Source organism: Magallana gigas, chromosome 5 (genome assembly GCF_963853765.1).
Source record: "Magallana gigas chromosome 5, xbMagGiga1.1, whole genome shotgun sequence".
NCBI lineage: Eukaryota > Metazoa > Mollusca > Bivalvia > Ostreida > Ostreidae > Magallana > Magallana gigas.
Window position 1 is genome coordinate 41,889,092 of NC_088857.1, and position 14,902 is coordinate 41,903,993.

Here is a 14,902-nt window from a genome sequence, read left to right on the forward strand (position 1 = left end):
ATAATGTTTCATATGGTCCACCCGCAGTAGTTATACCCCCGCAAACGAAGTTTAGGGGGGTATATTGGTTTCACCCTGTCCGTCTGTCTGTCCGTCCGTCTTTCCGTCTGTCCGTCTGTCTGTAGACGCAACTTTGTCCCCCCTATAGAATTTTTTATTACTGCATGGAACAGTTTGAAAATTTGTACATATGTTGAACACCATCTGAAGATGTGCACCTGCAATTTTTTTAAAGATCAGACAAGATTTAATGATTTTATGACAGTTTTCATTTTCCTTGTTCTATATATTGTACACTAATGTTGAAAAGTAAGGGAGGTAATCCTTACAGATTTTATTAATTAATTAATAGAAAACACTCTAAAATATATTTATATAAATACATCCAGATGAAGTTTTTTGTCTTTATGTCTTAATTAATAAAAAAAAAATTATTTTTTATAAGTATTCTATCAACTGACAATGCAAAGTTTTTGTTTGTCAATGATAAATTCTTAGGAGCTAATAAGAACATCAAAGACAAGTGTGGCTGAATTCATTTGTCCCAAGGGAGCCATTATCTGAGCCATGGTTCAGATGGAGCATGTGTTTAGGGGAAATTGATAATCTGTAAAGTGGGTGATGGTTTTGGGGCTATTTTAAAACTGTTTCATGTAAACCAAAAGGTCTATCATTATAAGGAAATAAATAATATAATGATTAATTTAAGAAGTTAAACTATTTTTAGAGGTTGTTTAAATTTATTTGTCAAGTAAATTGATGAAGTGACCCTAATGGGCATTAATTTAAATGAAATTCAAAATTACTGATATGATTGTAGTGTTTTGGCAATTTTAAAATTGTTTGTAATATTAAATTTTCTTTTTTTACATATTTTTACATAGTATGGTAATTATGGTAATGTTTTGGGAGTTTATTGAATTTAACAAGTTCATCAAAGAAAATCATAGTCCTATGGGATCAATTTTCTGATATGGAGTTCCACTGTGCCATAGGAGAAAGTGAGGAAAATTTGAAACAACTAATTGCATCTGTCAAGACTCTTATTAGAAAAATATTGAAAGTTTTATCAACAGAAGAGCATTGCTTGGCTACTGGTATTTCTATTCACTGCATAGGGAGGGGTTATTGTCATTTTGTTGGTTTTTCTTTAAATCAATTAAATTAAAAAAATATATCATCAAATACATACATTTGTAAATGTATGACTGTTATAGATATGTATTTACAGTGAAATTCTGACAATTTTGATTTTAATTTTTCTTTGTTATTATAACTAATTTTTTTTTTTTTTTTACAATTCTAGAAATTTTTTTTGGTATGTGTTCCAAACCTTTATTATTCAATTCAATTATTTGTCCCATTTGAAATGCTTAGCGGGGGTATTAGTCCCATTAGGACAGTTCTAGTTTTGGTCGGTCCCGTAAATAAAACAGTAAACAATATCAAAGATTCTGCTGAAACCTCTCCTTCTAGAGAACTGCAACGCCGGCCTCTATGTCTTACGTAAATTGAATATATAGAGCAAAACCTTTAAAATCTTCTTAAAAAACAATAGTCCAGGAAAACTGAAGCTTGTATGAAAGCATCCTAAGGTAGTTTAGATTCAAGTTTGTTCTAATCATGATCCCCAGGAGTATGGTTGGGCGACAATAAGGTGTAATATTTTACATAGGAGTAGAAATAGAATTTTTTAAAAAAAAATCTCAAAACCAAAGGGCAAGGAAAGCTGAAACTTATGAGAAAGCATCCTCAGGTAGTGTAGATAATTATAGTGTAGAATATCTGGAGAAAAATTCGAAAATCCTTTCATACAAGCATCTTTTTCTACATTGTCCAGATTTTTTGCAGATGAATCAGTAAAGCTGATTATATTATGTCTACTGTTGCTCAGGTGAGTGATGTGGCCCATGGGCCTCTTGTTTTTTAAATTATCAAGTAGTTTGAATCCCAAGATCTAAGACATAATCTGCTACAACACACAATAAATACTTTATTTTATCGAGGATTTGGACTGTGTAATTTTAAATTATGGTGTTCCAAGTTGAATCATCAGACAACGAAAATGTATGAAGTTAATTGTTTTTAGGTTAAACTGTTGAAGGAAGCCCCCTTCTCTCTCTCTCTCTCTCTCTCTCTCTCTCTCTCTCTCAATGCATATACACATTATACGATGGTATAGAAAATAGATCTCATTGAGATGTTCGAACTCGTAAGATTTTAGTTCACAGGAGTGCAAAATAAATAGCTGTGTGTTGATTACATAACAATATTTTTATGCATGTAAATAAATTTTATAGAGATAAAACCACAAAAACTTTTATTGATTCAACATATATAACAAGTTACAATTGATTTCATTTGCAATGAACAATTTTATGAAATAAAAAATTAACAAAGTTGTTATAAGTTAAACTATATACAATGAAGTATAGTATAATACGATAATGACTATCGTTATTCATTATTAAAATTAAAAATATTAAATCAAAGTTCATTCCATACACTGGACCTTGAAGAAATCGGAGTGGTTTAAAAAGATTCGGTATTTTAAAATCAAACTCGACAAAATGAAGAACAACATAGGTTTTATAAGGGAATTTATTAATGAGGTAGTCACATGTGCTCTTTTATATGGTCTTTTTATCTGAGAAAAGTTAAAGGAATAGCTCTCCTCGTGACGATTTGGGTCTTTAATATAACATACATGTTAATAACTCAAGTTTGAGGTAATTCTGATATCCGCTTTTCATGACAATTCTTTTAAATATGAGCGTCTTTACATTATTGAGCTGGTGGTTGTACCGACGTCTTCCTCGATGCTTGAGAAGACGGGATTCACGGACCCGTCACTTCCGGACCGCGAGGCTCGCCTGGATGCTTCTCTCAACACACTCTGCTTACTGGATGAAAACAACTGGCGAGGCCGGCCTTGTTTTCTGTAGTTCTTGAAATCCTTATACATTTCCCTGGATTTCTTCTTGCAGACTTCGAGCAAAAACACAAGGACGCCTTGTAGACAGTTTACAAATGTAACAAAGAACGAGAAAACTGTCAGTTCAGGAATGATTGCATCAATTATAAAAAAGATCCAAGACAGACCGGAAATGAAAAACAGTTTGAAGAAAATGGATATCATGTTCATGTCGTTTTTGTTAATACCCAGTGACTGTTGTTGTTTTTTGTATTTAAAGAGTTTGTAAACGACGAAGATAAAGAAAGCAATGTTGCAAACGCAGACTATTCCAATAACCAACAAAAAGGAAACAATCAGAGACACAGTGTTGTTGAGGAAGCAAACGGAATCTGTACCATAACCGATATCTCCCGAAGACAGCAAATTGAGAACGAACGTGAGAAAAACCACAACAAGTGGAACACCATATGAGAAAATGAAGTATCTTTTGCTGATCCTCTGATCTGAGGAGTGAAAATCAACATTGGCCCTGAAAGTCATAAACATCAGATATCCGTTCAACGCATAGCAACAGAACGTTGCAAGCCACCAAAAGTGAATGATCATGCCCATAGCCTGACAACTGGAGTCATTTTGGAAATTTTTACGAAGGAAGAACTGAAAGAAAAATTGTGAGAAAAAGAGAGAAACTGTCAAGGACATGAAGTGGATTCCGGGTGTCGTCCTTAGTCTCTTGAAGAGACAGTAGTGGATAAAGGTGGCTATGAGGCAAAGTAGTGACGGAACTGTGCATACAATCGTGAAGATACGCAGTGCCTTCTCAATGTCGGATTCTGATGTTGGGACCTCTGAACAACTAGAATCGGCGCAGTAAACATCCACACAAACAGCATAGGCCCCGTTTTCCGTCACGTAATATTCGCTTTCATCTAATTCGGCCCTGGAATTGAGAATTCTAATCCTCTTTGTTTTGATATCAAGGATTTTTATTTCATCTTTAAATAGTTCAACTTGCTTACACGTGATCAGAGAGGAAATTATCACGTGACGATATATTGTTTCATTTTGAGTAGAAATCATTGGTGTTCCAATCTCTATAGTCGAAGTGTTTTGCTCATAAACAAAGTTTGTTAAGTTGGGCTCCAAGAAATGCACATTTTTGATCTGCAAGAATTTTTTCGGATTTTTTCGAAGAGACATGAGCAATATTTCCGATTTTAACCTCGGAATCATATCTTCAACAAAGAAATTGGTCCCAATCGTTAATGTAAAGTTGTGATTTGAAGTAAATAGTTTTACTTTTGAAAGAAATTTCACGTTTGTAACATTTAAAATGGACTTTATGACTGATGTTACTTCTTCAACTAGAATCTCCATGGCATTCTTTGTAATTGAAATATTGTTGGCTAAGCCTAAACTGAAGTGAATCGAATAGTTTAAATTTTTTGTAACGGGAAGTAACGGAATGCAACCCTCTTTAGTAAGAATTTTTCCAGGATAGCAACTTAGTTTCCGACAATCTCCCTAGAAAAATAAAAATAATACAATATAAATGTAATTACAAATGTACTAGTATATGTGAACAGTTTTTTACGTATTATTTACACTTTCTAAGAATAATTTAGATGATTTATAAGACAAAAAATTGAGTATTTTACATTGTAATAACACTACCATTACGTTGTGTTGCATGCAATAATCTAATGGAAGATTTGACTTTATGATAAATCTAATAGATGTATAAATCATAAGGTATACCGCTTGAGTTTTAAAGTGAAGATGACTGCATGTGGTCTCCTCTTTCCCCCGAAACACTCCAAAGATGTCGCGAAGAGACGCTGTGTTTAACTCACTGTTCGTCTCGCTCTCCTTTGGACTTTGGGTAGTTGAGACCAAGTAAGTCGACGAGTTAGAATTACAGTATTTACAAAACTGGTTCTTATAGGGAAAGGTGGTGGTCACTTCTGGGAAAACGGAACAAGCAGTTTTTATATTATAATCCAAGAGGTCCCAGACTTTTGTGATATTGCATGCTTTCCTTATGCTCGGGACATCTCTGTAAGGATTACATATTTCACAAAATTTATCGCGATAAATTTCATTTGGAAGATGAAGTGAGTTGCAAGCCCACGACACATCAGAATCATAAGTCTTCCAAATACCAGTTTTGTTACAGGCGCTCCTGTCTGGTCCCAATTTTTGTCTTTTTTGCCAAGGGGTAATATGGGGAGCAAGAATAATCTCGTGTTCTTTACGGGATACAAAATCCAGTACATCCATGACTGAAGTGTAAAATTGGATATCTAATAATTCTGGACTCTTTATGGTCATATTCCATGGTAAAATCGAATTGAAGTTCGAAAGATTGTTTGTGTTGCAGAGGTAACAATAGATATTTCTATAATGTAGATTTTCTGACAAATCGGTCACAGGAAATATTCCCATGAAGTCATCAGAAGGGTTAAGGCATTCATCAGTAAACGTATTGTTAATGTTACATGACGAAATTGTCAGGGAACTCTGTTTTGGATTGGTCTGTGAATGTTTGAATACCGGAAAATCCATGTTGAAATCTAGAAGGAAATCTATGCAACAATCTTTAGAATCGTCCTCAAAACACGATGGATCGCAAACACAATTCGTAACAATCGTTTTATCACATGTGCTTTTGCCTGTCACAGCCTGATATTGCGCAACAAGGCTAGATTTATTTATCCATTGGCCATTTCTCCAAATCATATTGGGGTAACTCCCTGATGTTTTTGTTATTGCCATTTGTTTAAGTTTCGATACATACTCCTTTGAAAAGCTAGTCATGTTGAACTGATAACGATATCCGTGCTCTTCAAGAATTTCTGAAATGTATCCGTTCATCTCTTTATATGGCGTTGTTTTTGAGCCAGTGTTGCATATCCAACAAAAGACATTTTTAAAAGGGTATGACACGTGTGATCGTGAACTTGATAAACAGCCGTCTTCAACTTCCTTGTCGAAGCTTTGCCAAAGCCCAGTGTGGTTACAAACTGATATTAAAGATTTATCATTCCCTACTGAGGCATTTGAAGGATTACAAAGTCGACAGAAGATGTTCTCGAAGAGTCCAGAGTGCTGGTAATAATTTGAGCATGCCCAGTCTATGCCAGGGTCGTAATTTACCCACAACCCGGTCATGTTGCAGCGACTGATGGTGTTAACTGTGGTGCTACATTCCTGAACTTTCATCATATCACTTGGACTATATCTTATACTGCAATTTTCTCTCTGAACAGATTCTATAAGTCTTGAATATTTTGAAATAAAGTTAAAATCCACCGAACTATTACATACAAACTCAACTCCCCACTCCAATAAAGTTGCACCGTTTTCGTATTTTTCAGCGAGGGCCTTGGTTTCATACGAATAACTAGTCGCAATGGAACTCACGGGTACATTTTTTAATCTGACTTCGACGGAAGTGTCAGTACAAGAGTCTTTCTCTCTACATGCTGGGACCATATAAAATTTTCTTTTGTCATCTCCAATAATGGTCACATCCACACAGCTAGGAACTGCTTTTCGAGAAAAAAGTAGATCCGGACAACACGTTCCTCTCAAAATACATCTCTCATCACAATCGCAAAGTGGACAAACGCTGGGAAGGGTGATGTTATATTTCAGTGGTGGATGGACTCTGGAACTTGTTGTACACATACGATTGGGCGAGCAAGCATCGACGTACTGCTGGAAAGCAGTAGTAAGGTCCGGTGTTTGTCCGAACACCACCGGACTCATCAATAAGAGAAGAAATGGTCTGAAATCCATCTATGGCATTTCCTTTATAGCGCTGTAAATGATGAATTTTAGAATCTGAATAACAGAAATAATGTGAAACTGGTCGAAAATATATTTACATGTATATATCACAGCCAATCACAAAAGCACAAGATCTATTAAGTTGAAATACATCTATATTACTTACTGCACTAAGATAAAAACAAGGCTAATTCCATTCGTGTCCTTTTGTTTTTGACTGTTGAATGCTCGATCATTTTTTGCAAAATGAATTAAAGCTCCGGGTTGCTTTGTATTTAATCTGACAAAACTATATACCAGAGGTTCCTTTGTTGTGGTCTTCTTTGTTAGATTTGCAAGCATGTTTAAGAGATAAAATCTGCAAATGACGACATCAAACTTTAATTTAAAATAAACATGTATAGAGGAAATGCAATGCATTTTCAATTTTATATGAAGAAGGATCAGTGGTCAACCTACAAATGTATATATATCATTAACTGTCAGCACTATTGAAAAATTTTTTTTTAGCTATCGTCTAATATTTCATAACGAAAAATTACACTGATTTAATTAAAGAATATGGAATCATTCTTTGAGTATTGTGAGGTGATAATTTCGGTCGGGGCGTGGTCAAATCCGGTTATATATATATATATATATATATATATATATATATATATATATATATATATATATATATATATATATATATATATATGCTATAAGACAAACCCATTTTGTGTCACTCACGTATTATGAAGTTATTGGGTTCAAGGGTTCAAAATTGATTCGTAATGTTATCACAGACAGAGACGGTTGAAAATGTAAATATTTCAGCTTTAAAATCTTTATTCAGAAAGCTCCTTTTACATGTTAAGGATATCATTATCGTTTAAAAAATGTGACGACCATACAGCCTTCTTAGGGTTTGTTAACATATACATGTATTTATTATACCTCATTATATTATTTATTATACCTCATTTTATTATTTATTATACCTCATTATATTATTTATATTTTTTGTAATAAAAATTTAACCCATTAACTCGTTATTATTTTATGTTTTGTGCAAATTTAAACTCAAAGATATTTCACAGTCGATCCATGATATACACCGCTAGCACTTTTAAAATCTGGCCCATGGCTCCAACTCGACTCAGTAGGAAAAATACTTTTAGTTTCTTGTATTATATATTGTAGTTTCTCCTCTGCGTTGTTATAGTTTTATTTTTTTGGAGGAGGGTAATAATAAAGATTGCATTGTCACAATGAAATGTGATCTTTAATGTTTTTATTAACTCGTGTAATTAATTAGATCTTTTTTTATTCTACAACACTAAAATTTGATTTCATTTACATTTCTTTGAAATTCCTCGCACACAGCTTGAAAAAAACCCCACAACAGCATTAAATTAATTAATTAAAGGGGGTAATTACCTTAAGAACTTTTAATAAAATTCTATCAGTAAAAAATACACATAATAAAATAATCTTAATCTCTATTATAGGTTAGTAAAATAACAATAATGAATTTCACGGCACAGCACTCGGATTTTTTAGAGAACTACTTTTACCGAGTCCCACTTTGTACTTTCATTTTACGTGCGTCTAAACAAACACAGGAAACATTAATATACATTGCAGTTTATAGTTACAGGTAATGTTACTCAGTTTATAGCAAGTTTCCATAAATGAATGATTTATTTTTGTTTAGCATTCTGCATTTTTCTGTTGGATCTAATCATCGCAAATACTGAAATAGATAATGTCATCCCACTCGCCAAAATTTTGAAAAAATACGGGTAAAATAAATACAGGTAGAGTTGAGTTGGCTACTAAATAGTAATAGGTGTAGGTGGTGAACAAAAGATTTTTATTACAGGTAAGCTACAGCCCGTGTTCAGATAAAGTGTGTGTTTGGGGGGTGGGGGTGAAATAATTTAACAGTACTGAAGACATGGAAGAATTGATACAGTATAGATTTTTTTTTTTGAAATTCAGATGGAAGAAATTATAATTTTAATGTAATTATACCCTGTCCCAAGTTTCTGCTTCCACACTTTTTTGTAATGTCTCAATAACTATAAATACCTGTGTGCTGAAAGAATTATACATTGATCCATTCACGAGAACGAAAAATGTCACGATTATCTGTTTTGAAACTCCCCCACTAGCGCATCAGGTTTCAATACACAGCTAAAAATAGAAAGTCTACAGGGATTTTGCATTGCAAAAGACATGAAAGTATACCCCGGATGATGACGTTAAAAAATTGTGCGAGATGTCCCAAGTACTTCGTCTTCCAAATAGAGAAAAGATGAAAACACATGCATATCACATTTTGAATTTCTGCTGCTATTTCTGTTTCCTAAGTTGTTTTCCTGATCTGAACCTTTCTACCAAAGTGTACTATAAATTAGATTTATCTTAAATGTCCATTTTTACCATTTTCCTGCTTATCAATGTACTGGTATGTATACTTTTGATATTTTCATCAAATTATTCTTCTAAGTAATTAAAGCCATTCCCAGGTAATTGATAACAAATACATTTACATGTAAAAAAAACAAAAAAAAAACCCAGATTATAGCCTACTAAGAACTCAAAATTCTGGGTAGGTGGGAAATAAGAATTACAAAATGTTGGCTAAGTGGGAATAAACTGATCAAACGTAATTTTTTTTTCTATTACAGCTGAAGAAATAAAGTGAGGTGGAAACATGACCACATGGTTTAACAGGATTCAGCTATCTACAGGGGGTACAGCATATCTACTTGTGAATTACAAAAATGAAGATACAGATGAATTCCTACTGTCTATTTCTGACGGCAGCAAAGTCTGGAAAGGAAAATGTAAGAATAAGGCTATTTATCGGGACTTTTACTACTGGTAAAGCAAATGTATACAGGATAGAAATGAAAATAAAACCTTTATGATACAGTGTAAATATAGGAATGAAGAAGTTAATGTAAAAAAGTTGGACCATTGTTCCTTTACATGTATAATGAAAATCGAAAGCGTTTACAGAAAATAATTTATTAATTTTCTCAGAATAGAAATAGAGAGAGGAAGTTGTGGATTTTTTATCGTTTGCAAGTAAAAAATATTAAGCTATACTGCATGACTTTTGTATGGACAATTTCAGTTGATGAAGATGACATTGAGAACATGAGAAAAACTCTAAAATTGGATTATGAATCCTTGCTGAAGAAGACAAAGGATGCTTTAACATGTGAATATTCCTCTGGCTTGTCATATGAGTACAAACTCAACTCACAAAGGACAGAGTTTCAGTGGCGTTATGCTCCAGATGAAGACATTACTGTAATTTGCATTTTTTATATTTTTTTTTATTCATATTTATGTATACTTTTATGAAAGAATCATTGATATTAATTGAATGTAAGTTACATGGAAAGTGCAGAAAAAGTGGTTTAATAATTCCCATTTAATTTGATTTTCTGTCCATAATTTGACAGATTTTGCAAGTGTCTAGTCCAAAAAAACTGCCTTTTGAAAATATGACTGCTTTGACAAGTTTAATTCAATAACTATAAACTACCTGTTTGTACCACTGACAATAGAGGTCATAAAGTTATCCATTCTTATAGTTGTCATTCCCTGATTCTCTTTTGCAGTATATGCTGGGGAGTTGTGCTGTGAAGCCAGCCCGAGACCCTTCTAAATCAATGTGTGAAATCCTTGATCACTGCATAGACAGAAATCAAGAGATGAAGGAAAGGCTCTCTGCAGTTCAGACAGGATCTCCCAAGAAAGGGCTAATGCTCTCAAGGTATGCTGGAAAAAGTCTAGTTGCCAGCTTTAAAATTAATTAAGTCTTACTAATTAAATGCTACTGTACCAATAGGAAGTACCAGGAGATCAGTTTACTTAACATTACTTAATGCTATGTTTGTATTTTTAAACAAACAGTTTGGTTGATTGAACTTCTCTTAGTGTAAGCTCCTGCTAATACATGTATGGAAAGGATTGTTTTCAGATATGAAGCTGATATATAGGTACATGGTAGCTTGCTCTGTTGTGTGTTTTGATGACATGGATATTCCATTGCATTGAGTTACCTTTTAGTTGTTTGAACAATCAAGATCATAGTATTCATCTTTTACAGCGATTAGAAAAATGTGTTGTTGCAAAAGAAGAGCTAGAGAAGGAGTTATACTCAAAGGTATTGAATCATATGTTTCATTAGATCATAGAATTAATTACTTCAAAAGATTGACAAATGTTTAGATTTTGATTGTTTTAAAAGATTTAATGTAAATTTCAGTTTGTTGATGTCCTGAACAGCAAGAAGGAGAAAATCAGGCAGCTTAAAAGTAACTGTGAGTGTGTCATTGTAACACATACATACTGGTCAAAGTCAGTAGATACACATGTTTCATTAATCTTATGTGTCTTCTTTTAAAAGAAGAATAAGTGATTTATTTATGATACCTTTATCCATCTCGATAAGAGAAGTTGAAATGATTGCATTCTTTTTGTGTGTGATAAATTGCTTTAAAAACTTTATGGAGCCTAAATGGCTATATTGATGACAATAGAAAAATTTATTAAAATTTTGTTGAAACAATTTAGTTTCAATAAAGACCAAAATAAAGCAAGTGAGATAAACTACACAAACAACACTGCTCCTTGTAAAATTCATTACCATATCTAAATTTTACATTATATGCTTATTACTTGTACTTCATATATTCATTAGATATGTAGATAAGTCAGCTCTATGAGACCAGATTTCATGTGCATATTTAGGCTGTATTAGTATTTTTTAAAAAAATATACAGCTTTATATTAGTTTGTGTATTGTGCAGTGAGTACTTTTAGTTCTTTGATTTTTAGTTGCAAACGGTGACTCCCTTGCTGGAACATCACATGCAGAGCAGGAACCAGTCAAAGCAGGGGTCAAAAGGGCAAAGAAAAGGTCAGCTCCTGACGATGATGAAGAGGGTGATCGGGAGAAAAGGTAATAAATGAATAATGACATCATCAACAGACATTTAAAGAAATTAAAAACCTTTCCAATCTGAATAAAATCAGATCCTCTCCTGTTTTTTTATTGTCGCTACACACAAGGATCTGAACAAATCCCATTTCAGGTGATTGATAGAACATTGTCTTAAAATTCAATTAGTATTGGGTATTTTATTTTTCCTTTTAGTGATGCTGATACAACAGACGAAGAAGCAGTAAGTAGTTTGACATGTATATAGAAATGATGTAATATGAAATTTGAATAATTATCATTATTAATTTTTTTTTACAGACATTCCATATCTAATCTGAAAAAAAAATGTTTATTTGCAAATAATACTTAAATTGTATTGATCAAAGAACTATATATGATACTAGTCAAATTTGGCCCCCAAAATTCGCTATTTTTAAAATGATTCAGGTACATTACTTTGTTGTGTTATTTTATAAAAGAGTTGACATGACATATGTTTTTCACCAATTTATTTGATTTATATGTACTCACTGGCCGTATATGACGTCAGAAGTGACGCTATTTGTATAATTCAATCAAAATCAATCAAAAATTGACATTTTTTATCTTTTTTCGAATGGGAAATATAGAGCGACTCTTTGAACAAGAACAAACTTTTTGTCACTTATAAGTATTGGAGGGATACATCTTTGGTGAAAATATTTTGTTTGTTCAAGCAGTCGCTCAATGTTTCCTTAAAGAAAAACTGCCTCAAAACAAGCCATTTTATGCTAAAAATGAGAAAATGGCGGGAAAAGGTAAACTTTATGATGTCATATTTTTAAATTGTGGGCATTAAAATCAAAATGATGCTGTCATTAGACAGTAATACCCGCACCAAGTGTTTGCCTGTAAATAACACTGTTTTGCACCAGTTTAATTAAAAATGAATGCCACATCCAAGCTCCGGTAATACATTTAAAAATTATAATTTTCATAACTGAAGGATGAGATCCCTTCCCATATGATAATACACATGAGCAGCACTTTATGAGCATTTTGGGGTTGAACTATTTGCAGTGAATTTTCAGTTAATCAATAATCTTAACATTTCATGTCATAGAAAGTATAATGGTCTATATAATTATTACAAACAAAATTAAATTATGCCCCCTCCCTGTGGCTGTTGCCGGTTTTAGATTTGCTTCTGTGTGCCTACATGTACAACATCGTGTCCACAGATTTAGAGAAGGGGTGGGAGGTGAAGGTTCCAGACCCCCCCCCCCCCACAATGAAAATTCATTTATATCAATTGTAAAATTACCAAAAATACACATTGGACCCCAATGCTCTTACAGACATGTAAACACTCTCATTCATTGCACTTCAATGTTAGGTAACATTATTTGGGGGGTAAATATTTAATTAATTATAATTTAATATACTTTATTGTTTATCTCAATAGGAAGTATACATCACAATATGCAGGTGTCCTGCACCACCTTAAAGCTGTTATTTACCTAATAAAATAGTGCAAGTGGATTTGAAGAATAGGTCATAAAAATACACGCATGTTATAAATAACTGATCTTTGTCTGAAGTTACGTACACAACACAGGTCTGCAGGTCTCATTTACGGGTACTAGTTTTACCCAGCTCTTCGGATGTATACATACATGTCTGTGTTTTCCATAAGCAGAAAAGGATTAGTTAAGATCAGCTGAAGGAATTCATTATTGTGTTTTAATTGGATTATCATTATGATGTTGACCAATATAGGTAAGCATAATACATGTAGTAGCAGTAGCACAATATAATGAGATGCCAGCATACATAAGATCTACTTTTCTAAATGTGATCTCCCTTTCAGCATACTGTATCATCATCTTTTAATATTTAAATATTAAGCTTATCATCGTTACCTATCCTATCTCATTTGTAAAGTTTCTTTGATTTTAGTCGCAAAAGTTATTTTTTTCATTTGTCAGACTTGCACTATTGAGTTGACCCCATATTGACCCTGTATAAACAATTTCTTATTAAATTTGTGTATTACATGTAAGTAAGTGTAGACACTTATCATTTTTATATGAGTTATAATAGGAAGGAAGGAGTATTTCTTTCTTAATGTATTATAATGCATCAAATACAATGTAGGTCATGACCTTATGGGACTGTTCTGACCCCCACGAAACAGGAAAATACAAAATATCTTCTAATGTCATTATGATGCATCAAATGGTGTAAAGTACATTAATGACCCCCAGGTGTTGTCTTTATAGATCAATAACTAGTATTCATTGACAAGTTAAAATTAATAACAATAAATGATTCAAATTATAAATGTTAATACTCCACATTCACCCCCCCCCCCCCCCCCTGCCTTTATGAAATAGGAAATGATGATACAGTCTGTATATTTTGTTAACTTCTGTGATCCTCATCCCTAAACCATTTATTTTATTCTTGCTCTTTGTGTCATTGCGCGTAAAATTGTATATAGATTATGCCCCCTTGGAGACACCCTGACATTCTAGAACTAAAAATAATAAAGTATTTTATCTTATTCATATGTTACAGTAGTGTTTGATCCATGTGGGTAATTCCTAGCCTAATGATGTCACTGCTTTGTTTAGGAGACTTTACAATTGCCCCAATAGGTGAATACACATGCATATAACATTTTGTTTATAAATCTTAAAAATTGAATTAAGCAATTTCCAAAATGTTAATGTGCATCACGAGAGAAAAAGCAATCAAGAAATGATTTAAAATTTGCTACTGTACACATGTAAGAATGTATTGAAGACTGAATCTTTAGAATGGGGGGTGGGGGGGGGGGGTGAATGTGGAGTATTAACATTTATAATTTGAATCATTTATTGTTATTAATTTTAACTTGTCAATGAATACTAGTTATTGATCCCAAGGTAGAAATATGACCTCTGATCAAATCTCAATAGATCATTTGTCAAATATGCAAGGTGTAATGTAATTTTTTTGTAGAATAACATTTTTTACCAGTTTATAAAAGTTTTTAGACACCCAAATTATATTTTGATTTTAATAGATCATTCGACAATTAAGGGGGGGGGGGGGGGGAGAACAGTTTATATTTGAGTTTGTTTAGGGGTGGGGGTTCCAAGTCATATATATTTGACAATTTTTTAATGTAATTTAAAATAAGACTAAGCCATACTACAGTCATGAACATGAATAGTATATAGAACAAAGCACAAACTAATACATGTATATATACATAG

General features: G+C 32.9%; 2 protein-coding genes across 3 annotated transcripts; one reads left to right on the forward strand and one right to left on the reverse strand.

The window, feature by feature from the left end:
* Positions 1–2,414: 2,414 nt before the first annotated feature.
* LOC105347323 (uncharacterized) lies at positions 2,415–7,034 on the reverse strand. Its single transcript, XM_020074930.3, has 3 exons — positions 6,876–7,034; positions 4,676–6,740; positions 2,415–4,441 (listed from the first exon to the last, which is right to left on the reverse strand). Exons 2-3 carry the CDS (start codon positions 6,716–6,718, stop codon positions 2,780–2,782), a joined length of 3,705 nt encoding a protein of 1,234 aa, XP_019930489.3. The 5' UTR covers positions 6,719–6,740; positions 6,876–7,034; the 3' UTR covers positions 2,415–2,779.
* A 1,212-nt stretch (positions 7,035–8,246) lies between these two features.
* Positions 8,247–11,678, forward strand: LOC136275717 (uncharacterized). Of its 2 annotated transcripts, none has more exons than XM_066085530.1 (7): positions 8,247–8,351; positions 9,388–9,546; positions 9,840–10,018; positions 10,333–10,487; positions 10,824–10,880; positions 10,983–11,041; positions 11,555–11,678. In XM_066085530.1, the coding sequence occupies exons 2-5, from the start codon at positions 9,414–9,416 to the stop codon at positions 10,828–10,830; spliced, it is 474 nt and encodes a 157-aa protein (XP_065941602.1). In that variant the 5' UTR covers positions 8,247–8,351; positions 9,388–9,413; the 3' UTR covers positions 10,831–10,880; positions 10,983–11,041; positions 11,555–11,678. The 2 variants fall into 2 exon arrangements, with proteins under 2 accessions (XP_065941602.1, XP_065941603.1); XM_066085531.1 differs by lacking the exon at positions 8,247–8,351 and adding an exon at positions 9,091–9,164.
* The last annotated feature ends 3,224 nt before the right edge of the window (positions 11,679–14,902 follow it).